Below are 20,899 nucleotides of genomic sequence, written 5' to 3' on the forward strand. Positions count from 1 at the left end.
TGTAAGAACAGCCCCAGTGGATCAGGCCAAAAGCCCATCTAGTCCAGCTCCCTGTATCTCACAGTGGACTGCACCAAAGGCTTCAGGACAACAATGGCCTCATTACAGCAAAGACACATGTGACAATACTGAAGGGTCACTATTGAGGAGTGGGGGGAGGGAGATGAGATTGAGACTACAGGAGGGACCTGCGCTCTCTTTCTCCAGGAACTACGCAGAGATGGATAGATGGTTCTACATATAGAGAAACATAAAGAGAGCCATCATCCCCAGGGTGTTCCCTCTGCACTTGCAGTGGAAATTGGATTTGCATGTATGTGCCCCTCCACCACTAGTGGCTGTTTGTGATGCCAAGGTGCATGAAAGCTGTCCACAAAAGAGACTTTGGGGCCCCAGCTCTACCTGAGGCTCAGCGGAATGCAGGGGAGGCGCTGGGGGTGGCCTAGCACTCCTTCTAACAGACAGGACTTACAAGCAGGGAGGTGTAGTGGGTGGGGAGGGAGGTGAAGTAGAGCCTCCCCACCAGAGTCCTCCAAAAAGTGCCGCCGCCATAGGAGGCACACAAGCACTTTGTGACTCTAGGCCAGAGGTGTCAGAGATAAGGACCGTGGACTAGATGCAGGCCCCCATTATAACTGGGCTCTCCCAGTGTGATGATTGGGCCAGTGATGTAGCTGGAGGGGGGCAGAGCGCTCAGGCTAGCAGGGAGCCCCTGCGAGGCGGGCAAGCGGCCCCTCCCTTCGGAGCCATTCCCGGCGGGGGGGGCCAAACGGAGCCCGTTTTGCCCCCCCCGGAATGGCTCCGAAGGGAGGGGCCGCTTGCCTGCCTCGCAGGGGCTCCCTGCCAGCTTGAGCGCTCTGCCCCCCCTCCAGCTACGCCACCGGATTGGGCTCTCTTAGAGCTCACTCCAATGCATACCTACTCAGAAGTATGCCCCATTATAGACAATGGGGCTTATTCTTTGGTAAGGATTGCAGCCTCATGGTTTGAAACTATGAATGAGGCTTACACATTTTGCCTTCAGACATTCGCAGCTCTTGAGTTTCTGGGTGAGAACAAAGTTCTTCTTTCTGCCATCATCTGCTCAGTGACGTCGTTTTTCTGCGCAATGACGTCACATTCTGCTCAGAGATGTCACTTCCGGCTCTCTACAGCCACCATGAGTGCTGGCTTAGGCCCTCTGTAAGCTAGGCACTCCGCTCTAGGTCTCCTGCAGCTCTATCTACTTTTCCATACGGCCGCTCTAGCCCCCCTGTCTCTATGGCAAACTTGGCCCCTGAGTGACGCAACCGTACACCCGAGGAGGAGGCGCATGCGCACTAGCGCGGCGCGAGCGGCGGCTTCAGTGCCCGTTCGGAGGCGGCGGTGGTGACGCGTTCGTGGGCGGGGCCGGCAGCGTGGGCGGGGCCAGCGCGGAAGGGGGAAGACCCGCAACAGCCCACAACGAAGCCAAAGGAGGCCCGGTCAGGATGCTCCTCGGCGCCCGGAGATCATGGCCCTGCGGAGGCCGCCGCCGGACCACAGCGGGAAGCGAGGTAGGTGCGCGGCGGCCTGCGGAGGCCTGGGCGGGGCTGGGCCTGAGGCCAGCCGAGGTTTTGAGGGGACGTCGAGGCCTCTGCCGGTCGCGCGGCCTGGCTGCCCCCAGGGGCGTTGCTCCAGGCGGCCCCGCCCCTTGCTGCAAGCGCCCAATCAAAGGCGCCCTTGTGGGAGTGGGCGGAGCCACTGAGGTATTCCTGTGCTCAGGTGCCAGGACCAGAGGGGACCCCCGCAGGCAGGCAGGAGTTCAGCTGGTGAAGCCTGGTGCAGCTCTTCTCCAGCTGCTTCTGAGCAGTAAAAGATGCACATAGTTATTGTAGAGAACTGTGGGCAGAGACTCGGCCCTCTTGGGCCATGACCCCCATCAGTCAGTCAGTAAGTGTGAGGCCCAGGGCCACCATTGGCCCTGCCCAGTGGCACAGCTAGAGGGCGTGCAAAGCACTCAGTCTTGCAGGGAGCTTCACTGCCTTGTGCACAGCGTGTAAGGGGCCCTTTCTGTTCGGGGCCCTTCTGGGCAGGGGGAGCAAAACAGGTGAATGCCTCTGGGGCAATAGGGGCAGGTGGAATCAGGCCCCAGAAGAGGGCAGGATCAGCAGCACCTGCATGCACCACATCCTGCCCCCTTTCCTGGGCCTCAGCCACCAACATGGTCTTGCACCAGTGATATTGCTGGTGCAGGTCTGGGTTGACCTGCTGCTCCGGCTTATCCTGGGGCTGAGGAGACCTCCAGAGGCCACAGTTCCCCTAAGGCAGTGGTTCCCAAACCTTTTCAACTGGTGGCTCCCTTGACCAACTGAGCTATTGGCTGTGGTTCCTCATTAGGGCTACCATATAATACCCTTTATAGGGCGGCAGGTTTTTCCACAAGCATTCTGCGGCTCCCTTTGGTTGGTTTTTGTGGCTCTCCAGGGAGCCGAGGCTCACAGTTTGGGAACCACTACCCTAAGGGTTCTAGCATAGCCAGTGCCACTCCATCACCACAAGGGAATTGAGTAACAATTGGGCTGGCAATGTGTATATTTATTTTATTTATTTATTTATTTACTATATTCCTATCCCGCTTTTCTCCCTGAAGGGACCCAAGACAGCATAGCTTAAGTACAAAAACATAAATAACAATTTTAACACAAATTAAAACCATCACAATTAAAAATGTCTTTAAAAACAGAAATTGAACACTGATACAATAAAAAGAGCATCAGCAACATTTATAGCATATTAAAACCAGGTAAAGATATTATAAAACAGGGAAAAAATATTATAAAACAGGGAAAAAAGAAGGAGCAGAAAGTTAAAAGTGGCATTCGGTCCTCTTTGCACCACCAATGATCTAGTGGAACAGATACCGTTTAGGAAGATGGCAGAAAAGTCACTGTGAAGTAGCAGGGCAGGTTCTTCTAGATCTCTGCAGCACTACTGCAGAGAAGGCAGACACAACCTAGGACGGGTGGTGGCTGAAAAGCTGTGGGTCTAAGATCAAACCCATTCTGTTCTTAGGTTGAGGATTTTCCTGCCATCTCACATCCACGTGATCTACTCTAGGGATTCCTGTGCAGTTGTGGGGGTAAATGACCCCTCTTATTCTTGTAGGGGGAAAATGGCATCTTATTTCTATGCTTTCTTATCCTCTGGATCAGGAGAAGGGGCAGTGCTGGTGCCAAGTTGCTTGAGCCCTGGGGTGGCCCCATGCACTGGGACCCCCACGGTGCTCCACCTGCCCTGTGATGGTGCATTGGGCACTGCCACTGGGACTTGGGGTTGAGAGAACAACTTAGCCAGATGGCCTCTCTGATTGGCATAAGCCTTTGACCAATGCTGTACCTGGCTGACCCCTGATACCGCTCATGAGAAGGAAGGTACTGCCCTGGTACCATCTTAGGATGTGTGTGTACAGTGCTGGGGTTGGGTTAGGTATCACAGAAAGTCCATCTGGTTTAGCTGTCCCTGAACTGCTGGTTGCAGTACCCATAAGAACTTAAGAAGAGCTCCACTGAATCAGGCCAAAGGCCCATCTAGTCCAGCTTCCTATATCTGATAGCAGCCCACCAGATGCCTCAAGGAGCACATAAGACCTGAGGCATCTAGTGGGCCACTGTGAGATACAGAGTGCCATGGGAGCAGTGGAATGAGGACACACAGTCTAGGTGAAAGTGAGAGAAACTATTCTGAAATTGTTTCATCTCTTCAGATTAACTAGCAAGAGTTGACTGGGCTGGGTACATTATCATATCTTCAGTATCTTCCTGCATGTTTCTGTTTTGGCTACCCTTTCTGTTTCTGAGCAATTGTTCAAAGTCCAAGGTTGTGTAGGTAGTTCTTCCTCTCCTTTTGTCCTTGCAGCAACCCTGTGAGGTAGGTGAATCTGAGAGATGGTGAGTGCCCCAAGGTCACCCAGGAAGCTTCATGGCTGAACAGGGATTTTGAACCTGGATCTTTCAAATCTAACTATCCCATCCTGGCTCTCGGAATGATGTCGGCGTTTGGTGGCACAGGCATTTCCTATGGCCAATGGATTTTCCCTCTAGGGATCTTATTCCTTAATTCCAGAGTCCATGTGATCCCCAAGAGCTGGAAGGTCCCTTCTTCACAGCTCATTGCAGACATAAGTTCCCTGGGAAGCTTCAAGCAAGCTGCTCAGACAGCTACCTCCCCTGCCCCAAACCTCCCTATAGAGCTGTAACAATACTAGCTGGCCTTGTGGTGTTGCTGTAAAGGAGAAAATAACTTTTTCCTCGAGAAGCTTTGAGCACTTTGGGGGTAGGGCCACAACACTGAAGTTGTAAGCCCTACATAATGATTTGACTTTGTTTAAATATAGTATGTGCTTGGGCTGTTGTACAGTAATTTGTTTGCTGTAGGCAGTGCCAGAGGGGGCTGGGAGTGCTCCCTGGACAACTAGTCCTCACTCACAAACATGCACCATCCCCTCCATTGGTGGACCAGTTACTGAATTGTAAACTGGAAATTAGAGTAAGGTTGTGATCCTAGGCAGGTTTGCTTGAAAGTTAATTCCATCACCCAAGAAGGTGAATTAAGACCAACTGTGTATAGGATGGTAGTCTTAATGCAAAATATGCAGCTGTTTCTCTTTCTGAAATTTTACATGTGGGACAAACTCATACAACTGACATAAACTTTGCTCCTTCTGTCTTTGTCCCCACCCCCCATATTTCTGGGGCTGCCGCTGTGGTAGCGTTGACATTGCTTTGACTTTCACATGAGGAAGTCTGGGGGGTTGAGGCCATAATACTTGAGGGAAAAACAATGTTTCAAGAGTGGGCTAGAATCTGAAGCTCTACATAATTGAGGTTTTTTATTTTAGAAGGAGGTTTGCGAGGGCACTTTCATGGGGTGGGGATCCAGTGGGGCTGTTCTTATGGGGTGAATGTTCTGGGCCAGTGCCTTGCCTTTCCTTCTTGGTCACGGCTATCAGACAGTTGGGGAGATCCATCCATGTTACAGCAGCATACACTCACCCTTCCCTCCCTGTCCTCCTAGCAGTAAAATCAGAAATGGCTGGGAGAAGACACAGTGCAGGGTTTCCCTTCTGGAGAAACGCCAGGGGTGGGGGGGGAATGTGCAGGAGTCTCCCCTGCAGATGCTTCTTGCTACAAGGCAACCCCCAAATTGCAAAGTGCCTATCAAAGTGACCAAGGACTGTGGAAGAAACCCATTAGCTTCAGTGTCCTTATTTTTAGCATTTGGATCTTTAGTTCTCTGCCTGTTTGCTCCACCTACTTATTTTGGTATGTGTGTCCAGTAGCTTTGTGCTCAATTTCCATGCTCCAGTGTTGTCTTCTGGAAAAGCTCATGACCGTTCCAAATAAACAACCCTGCTTCATATGGCTGGAAATGAGTAAAAGTTCACTATGTACTATTTAAGACATGATTGTGAACCAGAATATGGAGAATAAGGCTCTTTTTTAAAGTTCAGTGGTATCTTCAAGAATCCCAACTGGAATGACAAGAAGCGTTGCCAAGTTAGTGCCCTTCAAATCAGAATGCCTCCTGTTTGCTTTGTCAGAGAAGGCATTAGGATGCAAAGAGGACAAACAGGGTTTTATGAAAGAGTTCCTTAAATGCCAGCTGCTCTCACTTTCTCAACAAAGCTGGTACTTTTCTTCAGCAGCTTCCTGCAAGTGAAAATGAAAACAGCTGATTATCACCAGCCTTTTCTTGCCCTTTTCAGGTTTGTAGTTTTGATCACAGTGTTCCACAAAGGGCATACCCTGCTGGCATTAAATGCCATTTCTGCCCAGTGATGCATATTTGCAACAGGAATCAAATGTGTATACCTGTGAGCTGGGCAGAAATGGGTTAAAATCTTCAGTAGGAGGGTAGATGAACATAAGAACAGCCCTACTGGATCAGGCCATAGGCCCATCTAGTCCAGCTTCCTGTATCTCACAGCGGCCCACAAAATGCCCCAGGGAGCACACCAGATAACAAGAGACCTCATCCTGGTCCCCTCCCTTGCATCTGGCCTTCTGACATAGCCCATTTCTAAAATCAGGAGGTTGCGCATGCACATCATGGCTTGTACCCCGTAATGGATTTTTCCTCCAGAAACTTGTCCAATCCCCTTTTAAAGGGGTCCAGGCCAGTCGCCATCACCACATCCTGTGGCAAGGAGTTCCACAGACCAACCACACGCTGAGTGAAGAAATATTTTCTCTCGTCTGTTCTAACTCTTCCAACACTCAATTTTGGTGGATGTCCCCTGGTTCTGGTGTTATGTGAGAGTGTAAAGAGCGTCTCCCTATCCACTCTGTCCATCCCCTGCATAATTTTGTATGTCCCAATCATGTCCCCCCTCAGGCATCTCTTTTCTAGGCTGAAGAGGCCCAAACGCCGTAGCCTTTCCTCGTAAGGAAGGTGCCCCAGCCCCGTAACCATCTTAGTCGCTCTCTTTTGTACCTTTTCCATTTCCACTATGTCTTGTTTGAGATGCGGCGACCAGAACTGGACACAATACTTCAGGTGTGGCCTTAACATAGATTTGTACAACGGCATTATATTAGCTGTTTTGTTCTCAATACCTTTCCTAATGATCCCAAGCATAGAATTGGCCTTCTTCACTGCCGCTGCACATTGGGTTGACACTTTCATCGACCTGTCCACCACCACCACCCCAAGATCTCTCTCCTGATCTGTCACAGACAGTTCAGAACCCATCAGCCTATATCTAAAGTTTTGATTTTTTGCCCCAATGTGCATGACCTTACACTTACTGACATTGAAGTGCATCTGCCATTTTGTTGCCCATTCTGCCAGTCTGGAGAGATCCTTCTGGAGCTCCTCACAATCACTTCTGGTCTTCACCACTTGGAAGGGTTTGGTGTCGTCTGCAAACTTTGCAACCTCACTGCTCACCCCTGTCTCCAGATTTATAATGAAAGTTCTGACCTGGAGCAGTTGTAGAGATCAAGTAGTTACTAGAGCAGGGTGGTGACTTGCTAGTCCTTGATCCCTAGTAGAAAAAAGCCATTCACAGGTGTCTTTGCACTGTGTGATGGTTTCCTTACTGCCTGTTCTTTCCAAAGGAAAGCAGCCTTTCATAAGTTTGACTTTAAGAGATCTGTACATTTGCATTCCATTCAGGTTTCGTTTTAAAGTAGTTATTTCAAAAAAGAAAGAGTTAATAGCTGACACATAGATTAAAAAATTTCTTTGTATTCTTTTATTCAGTTTTTATCCACTCTGCTCACTGGTTTCCAAGTTGTTTCTAGATGCTGTAAATGTGTTTTTATCTTGTTGTAATTGTGTTCTTTTTAATCATTGTTGTAAGCTGCCTTGGGTCCCTTCAGGGAGAAAGATGGGATATAAATGAAGTAAATAAATAAAATAAAGACCTGATTTTTTACTTATAAGGTTCTTCTAGGGAATAGCTCAGGGGTGTCAAACATAAGGCTGGTGGGCCAAATGTGGCCCCGGAAGCAATTTATCCAGCTCCTGTTGTAATTGAGCTCTCCCGTATCTTGAAAATATGAACAAGTAATGCTTCTAGTGTGGGTCCATGCTGCAGTGTGTGTGGGTGTGTTCTTAAGACTGATTTGTACCTGTATTTTGGTTTTCTTACAGATTGCCATTCAAAGAAGAAAAGGAAGGAAACTGAGATCTACCAGGCCCTGAATAGTGACCCTGTTGATGTTGCTGCCCTCAGGCGCATGGCTATCAGTGAAGGAGGGCTCCTGATGGATGAGATTCGCTGTCAAGTGTGGCCAAAGCTACTCAATGTGAACACAGAGGACCTGCCACCTCCTCCAGGTAAAATCTCTTGTCCTCCGAGGAGAACCCTGAAACTTCTTGCATGTGGCTGGAGCCCAGGGCCTGAAGTGTTGCTTCTACTTGCATTAGACGAGAGGTCTCCAGTTACTCAAAGAAACCTCCCTTCCTTGTTTTTAGCAATCCTATGGAATTGTTCCCTGGCTTCACCTCTAGTACAGATTTAACACTATTAATAGCAGAGCCGGGAATAGCTTGATCTGGTGTTTTGAATGTCTAGAGCCCAGTCAGAAGCTCTCTTGCTTTGGGCCATAAGAATGGCAGACAGTCCATGCAGAAGTGCCTTTGGTGCTGTCTGCTTCAGTTAGTTGGTGAAGAGCAACCTAGTCTGTTGAGGTGCCACATTCCAAAGCATTGGCAGGAAGCTCCATGAGGCTTACTGCAAACGGTAAAGAAAATATCCAGGCTTTACACAAGAGGTTTAGTGGGTGCCCAGCTTTGGGGTACAGTTCTCATTTCTGAGAGGCAAAGGCACCACAGCACTCCAGTATCTTGCCCAAATGAATTCCTCTTATCCCCATGGTAGTTGAAGCCGACTAGGCCTCAGAACAGAGCAGAGAGCATTCTTTCTTGGGCTGTTGCACTCTTCCTCCCATCGTCTCTTACCAGGATGCCCTTGCATAGTAGGTTTCCTCCATAACTTCTTTTTTCTTGCCTCCTGGCCTCTTCCTTCCACCATCCTTCCTTAGCCATCCTTTTAAGCACGGATTAATACCTGTATTAAGGTGCAGCTTTAGCCTTTATAGTGGTCTCTCTCAATTCCTTGGGACTAGAATGGATTTGTAACACTTTTCTGCCTCTACTAGGAGAAGAACTCAGGCAGAACAACAAGGACTACCAGCAAGTCTTGCTGGACGTGAGACGATCCCTCCGCCGCTTCCCTCCAGGTACTGCCATCCCTCTCTCCTGTCTGTTCAAAGCAGTGAAGTACTTGGAAGTCTCTGCAAAAGTAGCTTGGCTGCAAATTCACTTACTTGTTGCAGCTTCTGCCAAACCAAAGACCTCAACGATGGTAGTTTTGCAAGGTCTCTGACACTGTGATAGTCTAACTCAGCGATTTTCAACCTTTTTCATCTCATGGCACACTAAGAAGGCGCAAAATTTGTCAAGGCACACCGCACTGACATCAGGTGCTGGCATCCCCCAGTGGCCCTAGTAACAAATGATCCTCCCTGAAACTCTCGCAGCACGCCTGCATACCATCCACGGCACACCAGTGTGCCACAGCACAGTGGTTGAAAATGACTGTTCTAGCTCCTTGTACAGAACCCATCATACAGAACTAACCCCTTGTACAGAACCAGGTTTGCCTAGTAGAAAGCTAGAACAGTTGAACTGGTTTGCGTTTATAGCTTAGAGTTGTGTCACTTGCAATAGGTGGCCATGGCAACACTCAGTGGCCCAGAGCAAGTGAGTCCCCAGAGAGGTCCCTTCCTGTTTTTACTGCACTGATTGCTCGTGATTAGTGGGTCTTGGTGCTGTGACACTGCGGCAGACTTCCTGCCCCTGTTCTTTGCATTGTGGTGTGGTCTGACCACAGTGCAAGAAAAGGCTGGTCTTTTCTTTGGGCTTGTGAGGCACTTTGTGAGCAGGTCTGCTGCACAGAAAAACTCTCCATACAGAGAAAGAGGTCCCTTGCATTGCACCTGGTGGTGCAGGTGGTGTAGCTGGAGGGGGCGGAGCACCCATGGCAGGGAGGCTCAGCGTGGTGGGCAAGCGGCCCCTCCCTTCGGAGCCATTCCCAGTGGGGGGGGGACAAAACGGAGCCATTTTGCTCCCCCTGCCGGGAATGGCTCCAAAGGGAGCAGCCACTTGCCTGCCACACAGAGATTCCCTGCCATGGGTGCTCCGCCCCCTCCAGCTATGCCATCGGGTGGTGCTGCTGTTTTTCATTGTGCAAGAAAACATCTTGTGTGCTGCCAGAAGGTGTGTCTATGTGATGAATGTTACCATGTGAATATCGTGTGAAATTCCAGAGCAACTAGCTGATTCACTTGTGTCACAATTTAATTGTGATTTGAGTCAGCTTAGACCTGTGAATCTAGGAAGCTGCCATATGCAGAGTGAGCCCGGTGGTCATTGTCGGTAACTTTCCAAGATCCCAGGCAGAGAGTGCTCTTTTCCTCGCTGCCTGAGATCTGTTAATTGAAGTGACCAGGGCCTAGAATTTCTGCACAGCCATCATGTGCTCTGCTACAGAGCTGTGGCGCCACCAGTGATGTTCAGATGTTATTACTGATTCTCAGATTGTGTCTTCATTTAAAGAAGAGGCAAATAGCTTCCCACACGATCAGCTATCGAGTTCATAGCTTGAATTGAAGAACGTCCATCTTCAGACATGGGGTCCTGCCAAATGGCAATTATTGGGCTTCCTTGCAAGAGAGGTGGTGGGAATGGAGCAGGAACTTCAGACTTGGAGACCTGTCTTCATTCTGCAACTATCAATGACCAGAACAGAGAGATACAAGAATTGTGGCTTTTTGTGGGCAGGCTGGAGTGAGTGATGGGATGCTGGAGGTTGAGCTGCTGCCTCTGCCTCCATGCCGGTCTCCTGCCTCCTCCCGCCATATCTCTCCCTGCAGGGATGCCAGATGAGCAGAGGGAGGGACTGCAGGAGGAGCTGATCGACAGCATCCTGCACGTCTTGCAGCGCAACCCACAGCTGCACTACTACCAAGGCTATCATGATATCGTGGTCACGTTTCTGCTCGTTGTTGGGGAGAGGATGGCAACGGCCCTTGTGGAAAAGCTTTCAACCCATCACCTCAGGTACTCCTAATAGTCTTACTGGGTAGCCATGATCCATGGAGTCAGGAGACGGCCTCCATGCCAGTCCCTCTGTTGCAGTGTAGGGCCCCTGCCTTGATCTGAAAGCAAATCAAGGATCCGCTTTGCTTTCAGTGTCAGCTCTAAAGTGATGTGTGTTTGTTTTTTTTAAATGAGTAAACCAGAAAGATGAAACTGCAACAAAAAGGGGAACTTCCAGAACAGCTGAAGGAAGGAAAATATGCTGGTATTCTTTCCTGGGTGCAGATCTCTTCTACTTCTGAGGGCTGTGAATCTTCCTTCCTTTTGGGGACTGGCCTGTAGGGTTCTCCAAGATTGGTTCACACTAGCATTCCTTCCCCCTTTTGTTCACAGCCTGCAGTTTCTTCTGGAGTCTAAACAAAGTTCTCGGTCTTCCTGCTGCTGCTTTTTAGCTAGAGTCCTTTCAAAAACATGCCAAAGGTAGCACCACCAGCATTTCAAAGTGTTCCACCTGATGACATTGCTTGTGGGGTAGGAGAAATCCCAGAGCTCTGTTCCCCTGCAGTGCACCACTGCTTGCAAGTCTTTTGCTGCACATGCTGTAAGAAGGCCTCCGACCAAGGGAACTGGGAAGAGGTCAGTTTCACCAACCTTTGGCTGTTCTCAGTTCCCTGGACAAGTGCAGAGTGTGCGGGACCTCACTTCTCATCACTTCAAATTGTTTGTGAACAGTGCGTTTGTCATCTCTGTGGCTGGCCACGCATCTGACTTCATCTGTGTCGTAAGCTTTCTTGGCTAATCCCACCTGTGTTTTCTTGCAGGGATTTTATGGACCCAACAATGGACAACACTAAGCACATTTTAAACTACCTGATGCCCATTATAGACCAGGTGAATCCGGAATTGCATGACTTCATGCAAAGGTATGTACAGCTGCTGCCTACGGGGTTGTGGCAGAGGTTGGGTACTGGCCAGGGGCCCAAGTCCATCCACAGGCTTGCCTGGCTAGGTGGACCCATCAGTGGGGGAGTTCTCTTTATAGGGTGACTGTGTCTTTCTGGCGAGTCCTCCTGGTATGGGTGGAAGGGGTGTAACTTGTCATGGGAAAGTCTTTACCACCTTCCTTCTGACAAACGCAGCATGGAATTCAAATGGGAGAGATGGTAAAAACTCACTGACTCCCTAATGACCGAGCATGAATCTGAACCTGGGTCTCTTGCATCCCGGTCAGATTCACCAAACTAGCAGAGCAGATGGCATAAACGTTATGGCTTGTCTGCTTTCTCAGCCCATCAGCAAGACTTTCCAGTACATTGACTTAAGTACTTGAAGATCCACCCACCTCATCTGGCACGCGGCAGTACGGTTTTCTTTGAATTGAGTTGGAAGAGGCTTTGGAGGTTTTCTTGTTCACACCCCCCCACCCCCGCTCAGTACAGGTCTCTTAACAGGATGCCATCTAGCCTCTGCTTGGAAAACTCCAAGGAAGAGCCCACAACAATGCAAGGCAAACTGTCCCCATACCAGAATGTTCTTACTGTTAAGAGGTTCTTCCTTGTGTCTAGACTAAAACTACTTCCCTGTAGTTTTAACCTTTTGCTTCTAGACCTCCCTCAGGAACCCCAGACAGCAAGTCTTCTCCTTTTTCTGCTGGACAGCCCTTCAGATTCTTGAAGACTGATATCATATCTCCCTTTAGCCTTCTTTTCTCAGGTGTACCCTACCAAACTCTTTGACCATTCTTTACAGATGTGGGTGCTCCTTTTTTTAGCAGGGGGAGAGTAACTGGCCCACCTCACCCCAGCACTGTCTGTTCTAGTGGCTGTCTGCTGGTATTCCTTGGCATCTTTTTAGATTGTGAGCCCTTTTGGGACAGGGAGCCATTTAGTTATTTGATTTTTCTCTGTAAACCGCTTTGTGAACTTTTAGTTGAAAAGCGGTATATAAATATTGTTAATAATGTTAATCAATAATACAGATCAAGGTTTCCAGGTCTGTTGCTGTCTTTGCTGCCCTCCTCTGACCCCACTCCAACTTATCAATGTCATCCTTAAATTGTGTCCTTAAATTGTGGTGGCCAAAACTTTCCCTGCTTGTCAGTCTGCTAGAAGAGACTCCTGACATTCTAAGTATCCTTTTTAGCTTTCCCCAAAATGGAGACTGACTGCAACTGGGATCAGGGGTTGGGGGAAGTTTAATATGTGTTGTTGGGAGTTTATTCAGATAGGATAACCTGCTGCATTTCATCCCCAGGATGAACCCTGAAGGGAAGGACTCTGTCATTGTCAAGGCTGCGCTTTGCAGTTTGGAGTGGGCAGGCTCTCTAGCTGGATGTGTGTTTAGTGTGGGTGTGTGTTCCTTTTTCTGCACAGGGCTGAAGTGGGGACCATCTTTGCTCTCAGCTGGCTGATCACCTGGTTTGGCCACGTCCTCCCAGACTTCCGACAAGTGGTGCGGCTGCATGACTTCTTTCTGGCGTGCCACCCACTAATGCCAATCTACTTTGCAGCTGTGGTAAGGTTTGCTTACTGGAGTACCAAAAAAGGATTAAACCAGAATGCTGAGTTTTTATGATGTGAAAAGAGATTAGAGGGGGAGAGATGGTTTGTTCTCCACTGGCTGTCTGACTTCTGCACAGAATTTGGGTCTTGGGCCTCATGCAAAAAGAACCATAGTGGTGTGTTCCCCTTCTCTTTGGTGCTTTGAATGTCTTTGCTATGCCCAGATAGGGTTGGGAGTGGCTGAGTGTAGAGGGACCTTGCAGAAAGTCTTAACCAGTGGTTTAAATGGGGAGATAGGTAGAAGAGTGCACATGGGAAGAAGTGCCCATCGTGGGGGCGGGGGGGGGAGAATTGCTAAGAAGGCAATCTAGTTGCCTGAACATGATTTACTTGCCATTGGTTACCGGCCAAGTGCCAAATTACATAAGAGAAGTGTAGCTACTGGATCAGGCCAAGGGTCATTTTTTGGCATCTTGTTTCCTATGGTGGCCCACAAGTTGCCTCCGTGAAACCCACCAGCAGGAGAGAAAGGCAGGCTTCCACCATTCTCTTCCACCATTACTCCCCTGCCACTGGCATTCAGAATCGACCTGCTGCTCAGCTTGGAGGTAGCTGACTGGTAGCCTGTGACAGATTTATCCTCCGTGAATTTGTTTTGCCCACTTTTCAAGTCATCTCGCTGATCACCAGCCATCAACTGGTGGGAAGTCACACCACCAGCACGTAGACTACATGCTTTATGCAGAAAATTGTGCCTTTTCCTAGCTAAAGAGCTCAGTGGGTGGGCACACCTAAGAATTTAGAGAGGAATCCTCCGCCCCCCGGCATACTTCAGCAGAAATGCAGAACCAAAAGGGGTTTTTGGACCAGCATGAACCAGCAAGGGGAAAAACACAAGACTTCAAGATAGGAAAAAGGAATACAAACTCTGATGTTTTCACTTAAGAAATGCATGAAAATAGTAAAAACAACAAAGATGTTGTCGTCTGAGTGTTGCACAGTGTCGCACCATACAACTTTGCCAGTGTAAGGACAAGGCAAACACCACATTGGTGATCCTTTGACAAGCACCCAGATATATTTCCTTTCAAAAGTAAGTGTTTCAAAAGTCAACCGGCGCAGGGTTCCGTGCCGGCACTGCATTGCTTCAGTGCTGATGTGTTTCAGGAGGCAGCTGGGGCTGAGAATTTCTTGTGGCTCCAGTGGTGAGAACCATCTCGATGCTGTTGGTACACTCACGGCATCATCTGGACTCTCATCAAAGTATTGCCAGTGTGGTGGGGTATTTGTGCTTGTTTCTTACAATGGGAAAGCATATACTGTGTTAGCACATCTTCGTTGAATGATCTGACTACTGTAGATACTCGCCTATAAGGTGATAAATTTGCGCCTGGAAATGATGGGAGAATCGCTCCCTTGTCTTATCTGCGCAGTCATGCAGACAGACTGAGGGGGCAAGGGTGCTATCTGCACCCTGCCTGGGTCAGGGAGGAACTCTGCAGGAGGAGGGGCAGCGGCGCCTCCCGGGGTCTTCTGTGGGGTTGTGGGATTCCTGGCAGCCTTGCTTCCATCCAGCCAGTCCCCCCACTGCACAAGGAACCGGAGAAGCCCTGGAGGAGGCAGTGCGGTGGGGGGACAGCCTGCTGGCCCGGTGCTCCCCCACGCCCACTCGGAGCCACTGCATGCATTCACTTAAGTCCTGCCTCCCGCAAAGGCAGCAAGCGGAATGAGGGTGTCCTGCCTGCTCCGTGCCAGATGTTGCCTTGTGCAGGGGCAGCATGCCTCCGTGCTCGCTACAGACGCAGCCGTGCGCTCAGAAGTGGGCAGCGCAGGTCGCTCCCCGCATGCTCCCTGCCCTCCACTGGTGACGGTGGTGGTGGCAGCCAGGACGCCCCTGCCCCGCTCCCTGTCTCCGTGTTAGGCAGGACTTAACGGCTTTGAGTGGGCGTGGGGGAGCGCTGGGCCAGCAGGCTGTCCCCCGACCACCCTGCCTCCCCCAGGGTTTCTCAGGCTCCTTGCACAATGGGGGGACCGGACAGGTGAGAGGTGAGGCTGCCAGGAATCCTACAACCCCGCACAGGACCCCAGGAGGCGCCGCTGCCCCTCCTCCTGAAGAGTGTCTACATCTGAGTAAATCAGGTGCTGCTTTCCAGTTTCTTTCACTCCCCTTCCCCCCCCCTCTGGATCTGACTCCCCGCTTGATGAAATGAAACCCCATGTGCATCTAAATCTCTCCACTGTGCAGTGTCTTCTCTGGCAAGAGGTGTTCTTTCCAGTTTATTTCACTCCCATGTGTTTTTATCAAAGAAGAATATCTGTAATGATGTGGCCCTTCTGCCAAAACGTTTGGAGACAACAACAACAACAACAGTATTTATATACCGCTTTTCAACAAAAAGTTCACAAAGCGGTTTACAGAGAAAAATCAAATAACTAAATGGCTCCCTGTCCCAAAAGGGCTCACAATCTGAAAAGATGCAAATGAATACCAGCAGACAACTGGGCCAGTTACTCTCCCCCTGCTAAATAAAAGAGGACCACCCACTTGAAAAAGTGCCTCTTACCCAGTTAGCAGTATCTCATAGACACCTGATCTATGAGATAGATCATAGATTTTAATAAATTAGAGACTTATTAAAAACAGTTTTTGCTATGCTGGATATACATACTATATATACTATGTATGTATACTGTGTTTTTAATACTTACTATGTTTTTAATAAATTAGAGACTGTATAGTTCTTAGGTAACATTTACTGTTAGGTTATTTTTCAGGATCTGGCCTCAGGTAAAATCAGATAAAACTATAGTCAGACACCTCCCTAAGTTTAACCCCTGACTTGTCTGAGGGTCATAGAAAATACCATGATTTTTGGCTCAAAGCCTGCCCTCGACTTATCTGTGAGGTCGACTTATGGGGCAAGTGTCTGCGGTGCACTCGTGTGTGGTGTTGAAAGAGTTGCATTTCTCTCTTCCCATCTTGCAGTCTTGTGTCTTTTGGTTTTCTTTGCTCTGCTTTAGTTTTGGCTCTTGATTGGCAGAAAGTTGTGATGTGTTCTACCACTGAAGCAGTTCTCTCCCTCCCACTGCAGATTGTGCTGTATCGAGCACAGGAGGTTCTGGCCTGTGACTGCGACATGGCCTCCGTCCACCATCTCCTGTCCCAGATCCCACAAGATCTCCCATATGAGACCTTGATCAGTCGAGCTGGAGACCTCTTTGTCCAGTTTCCGCCATCGGAACTTGCCCGGGAAGCTGCTCAGCAGCAAGCTGAGAGGTGAGTAGTGTCTTTCTCTTTATGAGCAGCACCTGACATCCTCTGGTGTAGACATGGGGAAGATACACCAGCTCTGTGTTATCAGTGGTACCTTGGGCACCACTGTTATTCTTGGGCATTTGCTTTGGCATGGAAAAGGTGGAATATAAATCTTACATAAATAAATGTGCTGGAGCCCTGGTTCTTAAACTGTTCCAAGAACCATCAGTGGTAAAGAGATGTATCTCTTACAAACTGAAGAGACAGTCCTTGGTTTAACCTTGAAACAGCAGCAAAGTGCATGGCTCCTCATACAAGCAGCTACAATTGATGAGTTTTCATTTGTAAGCCTTTCCAGAGGCCAGGCACAAATAAACATCCTCTTTACTGTGTTGAGAACTGGTGCTCAGAGCCACTGCATGTTGTGAACTAAATGGTCTTGTTCTGAGCATCTCAAATATTTTCGTATATTGGGTGGGGCTCGTGGAGGTGCTCAAAATTTCTACAGGAATTGTTACCTAGTGTGGATAGAGCTGCAGAACAACCTGTTCACCTGTCCTGAACAACTCAGGTGCTTAATTGCTTTTGTTTGAGGCTAGCCTACCATGAGCCAACTCACAAGTCCACCTGTCCCGACTAGCATTGGTTCTCTAAGGTTTCGGATGGGGTCTTTCCCAGCCCTTCCAGGAGATGCTACCAGCTATTGAACATGGGACCCTCTGCATGCAACGCAGGTGCTTTCTAGCTGATGTGTGACACCTTCCCTGCCCTGCCTCTGCCACCTGTATGTGCAATTTGCTAGGCATATCTGGAGCAAAGAAGGTGTGCTCAGGAGTACCTGTTAATCTGTGACCTCCTCTTCCCAGAGAACAATTCCCAAGTCCATTACTGGGGAAGTGACTCTTCCTCCTTGGTATTTACACAGGAAAATCAATCTTGTTGAAGGCTCCATGTGGTAAAACGACCAGTTTGCAAGTTCTAAAAAACAAGCACAGCCTGCTTCCCAGGACCGTTTTGTCCTATGTTAAGCTGACTTTTCCCTTCTTGCTGGTTCTCTTCAGAGTGGCCTTTGAAACTTTCGGTTTTTGGAGTACTCTATATGGTTATTGTCTTTGCAGCTGTATCTCTTATTGGAAAGCCTTCTCCTTGACGGGCATTTGGAATGACCTGTCTGCTTTTTCCCCTCATTCCCTTTCAGAACTGCTGCCTCCACCTTCAAAGATTTTGAGCTGGCTTCAGCCCAGCAGCGGCCTGACACGATCCTCCGTCAGCGGTTCAGGGAGCGGCTCCATGCCGAGGAGCGAACAAAATTGATCTTGGCCACAAAACCAAGGACCAACCGCTTTATGAAGTTGGCAGTGATGGGGCTGACAGTGGCACTGGGTGCGGCCGCTCTGGCTGTGGTGAAAAGTGCGCTGGAGTGGGCACCCAAGTTCGAGCTGCAGCTGTTTCCCTGAGAGTCTGGGTGACCGACGAGGAAGCTCCCCTTGGTGATGTCCTGCTGGGTGTGTGGCAGGAATGGTTGGCCTTGTGCCTGCAGCAGGGCAATGGGTTTTTTAATTGTCTGCTCTCCTTCCTGCTCCCTTCATGCAACCTGCCTTAACTACTTCAAGCAGCTCAGCCCTGGCCTTGCTGTGAAGTTGCCTGAAGGCATTGACCACCATTCTGTTGTCCTCCCTCAAAGCCTAAAACCTCCTAGAAACCCCTTCCCCTGGGGGACAAGGAAGTGGCTGCCTGATGTCACAGTGAGATTGGAGAACCTTCATGTTGCAGTGATTTCTGCCAGTTGCTGGCCTTGCGTGTCTGAATAGTGGTTGGGAAGTTGGCACTCCAAAATGTCCTTTTCCCCTCTCTCTGCTTGGTGAGAGGAAACAGCTGTGAATACTTTTAGGGACAGGGTTCCTTTTATGGTATAAACTGAAGTGATGGAAGGCGCATTCGGAGGTGTCCTCCCTCCCTCTCTCTCTCACAAGTTATCAGTTCCCTGCATTTTCATGATAGAAGAAAGCAGGTCGTTTCTGGCAGATCGGAGCCCTGAGACCTTGCGAGCCTCTTGTTTCTACTTCTTGTTACCTTGTAGTAAGAGCTGGGAGTATGTTATATATTTTGGTTCTGGAGAGCATGTAGCCATGATTCAGCCAGGGTTGAGCAGAAAGACTTATGCCTGGAGTGTGTGCTGTTGCTCTTGGGAATGAGTTCTCTTGCTGCTCCCAACATTATTTCTGTTGCTCCCTTCCTAAGAAATTTCCTATTGTGAAATTTAATCCGCTGCTGGACCAGAATACTTGGTGTTGGGGAAATGGCTCTTTAAAAAAATCTCCCACTAACTGAAACAGATTTTGTAGGGTTTTGTTGATCACCATGAGTGAAGGATTCTGCCAGAAACTGCTTATTAAACCCAAAGTCTCAAGCAGTCTAGAGATGATCCCATACCCACCTACACACACAAACCTCTACCTCCTTCCTGCCTTTCACAAGTGTCCTTGCCTAACCTGTACCTATGTTTCTCGGAAGCTAAACCTGTCTTGGCCATCTCTGACCCAAAACAAGCTCTTCAGATAGCTAGGAACTCTGAGAGTGTGCTGAGGACAGAACCAAGAATCAAGACAAACTGGCAGTGGCGAAGCAGCCCCCTGAGTGGACACCTAAATTCCACCAGGAACTAGACAGCCCAACCCGTAAGAGCTGTGGCCTTCACAGGCTGCAGTGAGCTCATTCCTTCAGCAATCAAAGCTCTAATTATTCCTTCCATACGCTTTGGCTGGAGGGTGAGAACAGGAAGATGTTGCCGTTCAAAAGAAACAGCTTCCGGAGAAAGCCACAGTGCCTGGAGCCCATAATAACCTGAGTGGTAGAAAGATGTACAGCTAACCAGTGCATGCATTTCTTTAAAACAATTGTCTTGCTTTTAAGAGCGCTGAACACTAGTGCATGGGGGTCTGCATACATGGCAGCAGGAATACAGAGAACTCTTCCCTTTTTGTTTGCTGGGCCTCTCCTTGCCAAGCCTGGAACAGACCCTGAAAGAACCTACTGCTGTCCCTCTGGTTTTATTGCAACCAGAAATACTGTCTTCTCCCTTCTGCCACCCACCGAGCCCCAGTCATTCCTTTGGAGCCTTTCGTTCTGCAATGGAGCAGTTCAGTTGACTGTGCTGTGGAGACAGATCAGCCCACCGTGCTCAACCTGTTCCGCCAGGAGTCGCCTGATACTGTTTACACCTGTTGCTAAAAGTGGTGCTGCGTGTGCAGAAGAACTTGTTCTTTCATAAGCTGACAATGGGAATGGGAAGAGGAGGAACATCCCATGAACATCAGAGGAGGAAGAGGAGAGAGATGAGCTGGTCCTCCTTGAAGAGCAGGGACCGTGGAGATCCTTACAGATCCCTACAGCCGAGGTGGCTGCAGCACCTTCATTAGGGGAAGGAGAAACAAAATCATCCCTTTATTAAGCACTTTATGCACATCTGCGCGAAAGAGGAAGTTGCCCCATCCCCCGTCCCTTGTGAGAGTTGAGGCTCCTCTTCCTGACATGCCAGGCGTGTGGGCGGTCTGGCTGAAGAGTGGGCTCATCCTGGGTCTGAACCTCTCACAGCACTTGTCTCGTGCCATGAGCAGCAAATAGCTCAGGCAAGGAGACTCCCCTTGATGGTGGCAGTCCTCAGCCGTGCTGGTTTCGATGGCCGATATGCAAGCGAATTGTTTTCTCCCCTGCCACATTCTCTGCCATTGCAACAGAAACAAATCCTAGCAGGTCTGTCTTGCTGGCAGGATCTAAGGAAGTGAAACTTTTGCAGCTGGGGGGAGAGGAAGACACCATGGGGGGAGAAGTCGGATGTATAGCCTCTCACCTCTCCTAAGGTTGATGTCAAGGAGACGCTTTACCAGTTGATTCAATCCCTTATTAACCCAAAAGAAAACTCAGTCCAGCTTAGCTTAACCAGTGCTGGTGGCATTTGCTGAAAAGTTGGGGAAAGCTCTTATGAGCAAATGCCGTGGAAGAAGATCATGATACAGGTGAAAACAAAAGAGGGAAGATGGAAGAGGAGCCCCATTTGCTTCAAGTCCTCGTTTTGTGCATGTGACAAGTAAGACCTTAGGCAGCCCTTGCGGCTGCTGAAGTCAGGTGTCCCCTGGGTTTCCTCCCAGGGGTTCTGCACTCCCATAAGTGCCACCGGAGTGGCTCCAGCACATGCTTCCTTGCTTTTGAATTGAACAATTGCTGTAATCCACCTCCCCTCAGAGGCATCAAATGGATTGACCCTTGCAGTTGTCTGGGTACACCAAACTGGATGCAGATTCCCAGCTATGTAGAGTTCCCCTGGTTCTGTAGCCCCAGACAGCTAATGAGCCTCCTGGGTTTTGCTGAGTCCATGGTGGTTCACTGTGTATTGGCTGGCTGTGTTTTGGTTTGGCAACAAGTTGTAGATTGTCCAGACCTGACTGGAATCAGCCCCAAATAGACATTGTGCTCCATAGTGCAAGAGGAGGCTTGCAGTGGCCAAAGGGGTGAAAAGTTTGGGGTTCTGGCAGAAGGAATGGCTGTCAACATTATTATGGGAGGCCAATAGCAT

General features: G+C 49.2%; 1 protein-coding gene across 1 annotated transcript; it reads left to right on the forward strand.

Annotated features, from left to right (window-relative positions):
- Nucleotides 1-1,407: 1,407 nt before the first annotated feature.
- TBC1D20 (TBC1 domain family member 20) lies at nt 1,408-18,387 on the forward strand. Its single transcript, XM_066626149.1, has 8 exons — nt 1,408-1,535; nt 7,618-7,803; nt 8,628-8,708; nt 10,404-10,590; nt 11,391-11,492; nt 12,942-13,083; nt 16,163-16,347; nt 17,525-18,387. The coding sequence occupies exons 1-8, from the start codon at nt 1,493-1,495 to the stop codon at nt 17,781-17,783; spliced, it is 1,185 nt and encodes a 394-aa protein (XP_066482246.1). The 5' UTR covers nt 1,408-1,492; the 3' UTR covers nt 17,784-18,387.
- The last annotated feature ends 2,512 nt before the right edge of the window (nt 18,388-20,899 follow it).

Source organism: Tiliqua scincoides, chromosome 4 (assembly GCF_035046505.1).
Source record: "Tiliqua scincoides isolate rTilSci1 chromosome 4, rTilSci1.hap2, whole genome shotgun sequence".
Classification (NCBI taxonomy): domain Eukaryota; kingdom Metazoa; phylum Chordata; class Lepidosauria; order Squamata; family Scincidae; genus Tiliqua; species Tiliqua scincoides.

What these genes read in the sequence shown, in the direction of transcription:
- TBC1D20 (XM_066626149.1), top strand. Translation starts at nt 1,493, where the DNA reads ATGGCCCTGCGGAGGCCGCCGCCGGACCACAGCGGGAAGCGAG. An exon ending in TTGCATGACTTCATGCAAAG is followed by an intron (nt 11,493 to 12,941) that starts GTATGTACAGCT and finishes TTTTCTGCACAG; the next exon opens with GGCTGAAGTGGGGACCATCT. An exon ending in GCTCAGCAGCAAGCTGAGAG is followed by an intron (nt 16,348 to 17,524) that starts GTGAGTAGTGTC and finishes ATTCCCTTTCAG; the next exon opens with AACTGCTGCCTCCACCTTCA.